Source organism: Anopheles stephensi, chromosome 2 (assembly GCF_013141755.1).
Source record: "Anopheles stephensi strain Indian chromosome 2, UCI_ANSTEP_V1.0, whole genome shotgun sequence".
Classification (NCBI taxonomy): Eukaryota; Metazoa; Arthropoda; class Insecta; order Diptera; family Culicidae; genus Anopheles; species Anopheles stephensi.
The window spans coordinates 93348590-93355343 of NC_050202.1; the positions used below are offsets into that span (position 1 = coordinate 93348590).

General features: G+C 43.0%; 1 protein-coding gene across 1 annotated transcript; it reads right to left on the bottom strand.

Annotated features, from left to right (window-relative positions):
- Positions 1 to 305: 305 nt before the first annotated feature.
- Positions 306 to 3275, bottom strand: LOC118517590. Its single transcript, XM_036063870.1, has 5 exons — positions 2449 to 3275; positions 2204 to 2386; positions 2025 to 2093; positions 1000 to 1086; positions 306 to 427 (listed from the first exon to the last, which is right to left on the bottom strand). Exons 1-5 carry the CDS (start codon positions 3232 to 3234, stop codon positions 356 to 358), a joined length of 1197 nt encoding a protein of 398 aa, XP_035919763.1. The 5' UTR covers positions 3235 to 3275; the 3' UTR covers positions 306 to 355.
- Positions 3276 to 6754: the final 3479 nt, after the last annotated feature.

Sequence of the window (6754 nt, forward strand, 5' to 3'; positions counted from 1 at the left end):
TGGAGCTGTCGTGCGGAGACGTCAAACTTGAAAAGGATTCTGAACATGACTGGGAGCTAAAAAGAAAAGACATGTGTTGCGTTTCGCAAGCTGCACGAATCATTCCTTCCGGCTGTACAGACGTTCTACGCAAGCATCACCAGGATTTGCACTTGCGTGTAGCAGTTGATGAAACTCTGTTGAACAACTGCCAAATATCAGACTTTTCCAATAATGTATTTCTCACATATATTCAAAATGTTTACTTCTCAATTCGTAAAAGGTTTGGTAAAGGTAACCCCTTAAGCGTTTGATGGTGTGTTAATTTTTATTGTAACACGAATTCCAAGTTTATACCGACTTAACTTCTCCATGCCTAGGCCGATGAATTTCCTGCACTTTCAAATTGTAGCAAAATGATGATGTAAGTGGCCGCTGTAGACAGTATCTGCAAAAAAGCACGCGATTGAAAAGCACATTAATGCTCACCTATGATCAACAATTTAAACTTAACATAGATACGAGTTTTATTTGAATGGCAGATTTTGCTGTCCTATTTCATAATCGCTCGTCCTTTAAAACGGCCGTAAAATGTTGTCGACTTTATGCATAAGACATGGTTGGCATACGCTACACCTGCAACTTTTTCGAACGTTTTGCAATTTGTAGGATCAATAGTGAAGCAATGCAGAGAGCAACAAAATCACCGGTCTCATCTCCGTTAGCGCAAACACCATCATTTTTATCGATCGAGTTAGTGCGATAGATAAACGGTTAGCTAGATTGATGAAGAGCCGCTTTCTTGTATCATTTTCAAATGCTGCTGATTGAAGCGTTCAATCGAGTGTTTATGTTTTGACAGCAAATGTCGTATTTCAACGTTTTTTGTCTTTTCAAGCCCGGCGCAACCTACCAGCATTCTATGGTTTCATCAGTTTTGCAGTTTTTACGCTCTTACCGGATGAAATTGAGTTAGTGTGTTTGAGAAGCAATAAGCTGGGCGTCCTGCATGTAGCTTACCGAAAAAATCAGAGTCCAGTCGAATGGAAAAAGTCCGCATGTTATCATCGGTGATCGATGGCCCAACTGCATCAAAAACATTCGCAGCTGCCAGCATGTTTGAAATCGCCACCACCGTCCACCAGATCCAGCCATGGAAAGGAGAGATGATGGAAAATGCATTTGCCAGCTTTTAGCAGCTTCCGGACGCATCCGTCCGTAACTATATAGCAGTCCTAATGCCATGTCCATGCGTCACAATCACACACCAACGGCAACAATCAGCATCAATGAAGCATGAAAAGCACCTAATCTAAGACATACGATATTGGCAAAAAAGTGCACGATTTCTTGTAAGACAAAAAGTGACAGTGCAAACAAAACATTGCAATAGCAAGTTGACAACGTAAACTGAACTACACTGGGTAATAGTAGATGGCGTTGGGTAAGCAATCAAAGGTCTATTTTACTGACATACCATCCAACCGGCCATACGGTTCAGCAGAGCAGATACGTTCCATATCGTCCTTATGCCGTAGCCGAAACGACAGACTCGACCAGGAATCCAAACTATCGTGAGCGTGATCAAGTGTCAGTGTAAAGTGGTCACAACAACCGTGCCGGATACATACACAACATCCAACTCATATGCAGCAACAAAAAATCGCTCCACCCGAGCAGAGCCGAGCTTGTGCAGCTTTATAACATAGAAATTCATTTTACTCGTTAAAAATGGCAAAACAAGAGCAAAAACAGACACGTTTTATTTTTCTCTTCCAAATGAACCGAATGAAAGCAAATCAAACTAACGTTAGTCTATGCTTCATTTTTTTATCATCGACCGTCACTGTGCATATCCCTGGCATGTAACAAACAGATTTTGGATGCGGAAAACACAATCGAGGGAGCGCGACAAAACAAAAGCTCATCTATTGTGCCAGTGCAACACTGCTACAGCAAATGATAGAGGTGCCGGTGATAGACAGGGACATTTATCGGTTACATTACACGACACAAAGCAACGACCCGCATTATAAGCTAGATACCATCTCGATTATTTCTGCATTATTTGTTGAGTTGATAGCCTTGTCGATCAGCTGCGCTGTTATTTTGCCCTGTAAATCAATTGATGAAAACATTGGGGTGGAATCCAGCGTTACTGTTTTGCATGAAATATTCCAATAATTAAATTAACACAGCCATCCGTACTGTCGTTGCATCTTACCTGCTGCTTCAATGCGTTCCCAAAAAATGCGACTATAAAGACACAGTATGCAAACATCAAATAAGATAATATTGGACCAGCATTGAACACGCTCTCAAATGGCAGCACGGACCGGATGACCAGTGTGAAGGCAAAGGTGTAGAACAGTAGGTACACGAAGGAGCCCGCAACGCTAACCATAATCTGTAATGCAAGACATAACGAAATGGCGATGGCTTCTAGTTTTCGGCTCGTGCTGCACGTACCTGTATGCCATAGTAAAAGCTGCCCTTATCCGCCAGGTCACTGATATTATCAAATATTTGCATTATCTGGCGCAGCACCAACGCTTGCTTTGGACCGCAGACAGTCAGCGCTGGTGCATCGGCAATGCTGCCCTCTAGCGAAAACTGCTTCTTGAATACCTTGTTTAGGCGAACGTTGCGCACCCATACCACGTCCATGCACGTTAGACTAACGATGTGGAATGTGGTGAGGCTGAAGTACGAGTATCCCAGGTTCAGCAGCAGCATCCAGGGAATGTTTTCGCTGTACATTACCGCGATCACCAGGAAGCAGGATCCCATCGCAACGCCGTAGTAGAGGACGAAAAGGACAAAGCTGCGAGTGAAGTCGGTTCGCTCACCGAGTGCCTCCAGCATGGCATCCACGGCGTGCGCTTCGTTGTAGAACTTCCAGATCTCGTGCCGATTAATAAAGCAACTGATCAAACCGTAAATGGTTGAGGCGTAACAGGTGAAATTGACCATCTTCAATCCGATGAACATGATGGGTGATTGCAGGTGTCGTTGCGTGATAAACGTCCCGTAAACCATCATGCTCACGGCCAGTATCAGGTTTAGCACAAAAATCCCAACATCCAATAGTGTCGTCATGGTGGACCCATTACGTATACCTGGCCGCGGCGTGATGCATCCCATGCCACTCATCTTCAGTATGAGATAATGCAGTGGCACACAGTCAAACACGTCTCGCTTCGGAAAGCACCACAACGAGCTGAACAGCTCCTGATGTCCAGTCGTCACCTTCATGTTGTTGCTAGTTTAGATGCACCGGAACCTTTCGACGCGGGTCGCGGTTGACGCGGGACTAATGCGCGATTAAGGTGTGCCGTGAGCAATATAGTCGTCACTAATGTTTCACCAGACACGCGGGCAAGAAAATGCAGTGACGGGGAGAAAAATAAGTGCTTTCTAGCACGACATTTTGACCATTTTATCAATTAAAGAACAACAATCAATTTATCTTTCCTCTGCACTTTCGTTGATGGAAATGGTCGAAGACCATATGCAGGATGTCCAGGAATGTTTCATTTATCAAGAACTGCTCCTAAGCTCCTAACGTTCGCTACTGTGTTATTAATACCATTTTTTTATTTAGCACTACAATTGTAAGTTAAATGATTTGGTAAGCAATTTAAATTGCCATATTTACGTATCATGATTAGTTTTCTAATGAGAGCTTCACTTCATACACTAAACAAATGTAAGACAATGAAGAAATGACAGATAAGTTCAAGCAGATTTAAACAACAGCTGTGAAACGAATTATTTCCCAAAAAAGAGTAAATTTCCAACCGGAATTGAATCACTGAATCTAAGAATACCATATAAATCATTTAGTTACTAATTTTAATTATATTTTGCGCTTTTCGTCCTTTTTTGCTTTACTTACTTGTTTTGCTACATTTGAAGTTATTCATGATTGGAGCTTTTTTAAAAAGCTCAGTTCAGTAAAGCTGTTCCATCGTTCTAATTTTCGAAACTGAAACATTTCTGAAATATTTCACGACACGGATAGTGGTTCAGTTTCGGGACAGGTCAAATTAATTTATACTGTTTTCTTGGTATCAGTAGATTTTCGTCTCCGTAATGTATTTCATAGTTAATTTAATAATTTAACAATAATTTAGATTAATAATTTAAATAATTTAACAATGATCATTTTTAAATGTAAACGCGTCGACGTGCTGTTTAACGCTGATTTTTCTACAGCATTTTTTAGCGGGATGCGAAAGACTATCGCCGTTTATGCGTTTATGCGCGGTCTATTCAAATGTTCATCAATTTACGTACTATATGTAACGGTTCTTGTGATCAGTGGTAACCAATTTGTTGGAATATTGTAATGGCATCGGATATGTTTTTTTTATCATTCAGTCTTTCATTTATTCGTTCTTACAATTTATTTTTAATCGTTTAGTGGTTTCGTGTGGCGGTCCGGTGGCCGAGGCGACAGCGGCGCCGGTCTTCACACGGCAGGGCCGGGGTTCAAATCCCATCCAGACCGCCTCCCCGTACGAAAGGCTGACTACTTTTCTACGGGTAAAATTAAGTCACAGAAAGCCAGAAATGGCTGGCAGGCCGAGACCTCTCGAGGTTTGTAGTGCCACAGAAGAAGAAGAAGTGGTTTCGTGCCAAGCTTTATAGAATTGATACAAAAGGGGTGTGTTCTCAGCAAAAATATACTCATGTTTTCCTTTCTACAGGTACACTAGATGCCCAACGTGCGGAGCAACATAGCCACCCAGGTATAGCAACAAGTGAGAAATATCTGCTTCCTACTTTTGAATAAAAGTTACATTTCGGCACCGACGGGCAGCACATTTGTACACTTAATTCGCCTCAAGCATAAGGCCACGTGCGTGGGTTAATCATTTAATGGAACACTCCGATGTTTATGTTCAGAAACAGAAGGCCCGATGCTATATTTGAGGGAAGTAAAACCAGAACGAGGAAGAAACAGTCAGGCAGTGGAGTAAAGCCAAGCGCCTGAAAACAAAATGGGGAGAAGGAAAAAAACAAACAACCAAACTGGTCAGCAGCCAACTGTGCGCGATCGATCGACTTGCTCTGATGATGTTGTCTCGCATTGGAATCGAACGTGGGCAATCGCGTCGCGCAGATTAACTTTCGCGAACGCGCACCCAACGCTTCGTTCAACAAACGTACGACACTCCGCAGTTTCGTTGATTTACGTCTCATTAATGCTTAACGGCTGATCGAAGCGGTACAAGCAAGGGGCCAGCAGAAGCCGCGCAGAAGGTAAATCACTATTTTTCATGAATGAAAATTCAGTCAAGACCGGTCAACTCGACAACATGCTGCGTGGTCGTGGAGCGCTTCGGCTTGTACCTCTTCTTCGAGCACGTCCGATACACTGAGCACGTTGGTCGGTTAGCTGGTTCATTCTGTTTCGAGCATGCTTCCTCCCGTATCGGATCGAACAACGTCGTTCTAATGTTTCATTCGAACTTAGCGTTTCCAATCGCTTCTAGAATGGCATATTGGCTCTTCACAATGTACCTCAACACACCACTGTCTTACCCCACCACACCCACCTCTCACCTGTTTCCGTTTGGTCGTCCCAGGCAACGTTTTAACAGAGTATCGCTTTCGTTTTGTGTGCTCTTATCAAACTTTTTTTCCATTTGTCAAAACCCACATACCATCAAGTATATTGTGTGTATATGGATACAGCCCAAGAGTGACCCATTTCTGGAGCGTTTCTTGTTTCTGCCGTTGAATAAGCTTCCTAATGAATCAGAGACAGATAATCAATGGTCAAACCTCACCGTCATCAATGAGTTTTTGCCCCAGAGGCGTATGCCGTCGATCGCGTAGGCTAGCGACAGTGTTTCCTTCCTGCGGCTGAACAGTAAACAAACAAAATCTACTCACATTTTACGCCCGGAACCGTTTTATGGACGCTCGAATTTCTTGAACGTGCGATCGCTGCGCTACACCATTGCTGAACGGAAATACTATGATGTGGATGAAACAAATAAAGACGCCGATAGGGAAACGGGAAGTGAAAGAGACGGTGATGTGGAAAAATTCAAAGGAGGGGTAGGCTGAATCTTGCACGGACCACGCTGGAATCTTCTTTGGGGTTTGAATGCTTCCGGTACTAACGCGGTCAATAGTGTTCGCCGTTGGCGCGTAAGAGAATCCCTAGCGTTTGCACTTCCTTTGGTCGTTTGTTTATGTTGGTATGTTTCGGTGGACTGTGACACAGTGACGGCATAGTCATGCTTGTGAAAAATCCAAACCGATCCTGCACACATCGATTTTACCAAATTTGCCAAGTTTGATGCTTGGCCTTCGGTGGACCTCCAAATGTAAAGCAGTTGTTATTGGTCATCATCAAAGCGTTTTGCAGTCGTGTTCTAGTGAGGTTTATAAAAAAATGCCTTACAACTAAAAACAAATATTACATGCAAATCTCTCATAAAACTGATTCGATGTTTTTTCTCGTACCTAAAACAAATTTTCCATTAACTCGACCAGTGAACACAAATGTTGCTTCCCACTAACCCAGCAAATCATTCAATCAGGGTTGCTAAACTTGCAATACTAAGTTTGCAATGCTCCACCGTGGGATGTTTCTTCAAAGCATGTAATACACGCAGCCAACAGCATAACTCGCCTTGCGCTGAAACAATGCAACGTAAGTCCAAAGCTTATTGGAACAATTGCAGATGGGAAGAAATCATGAAATGGTTGCGCAGCCCTGCAATGGCTTTGGCTTTGCGGTCCGAGCTACAGTTCT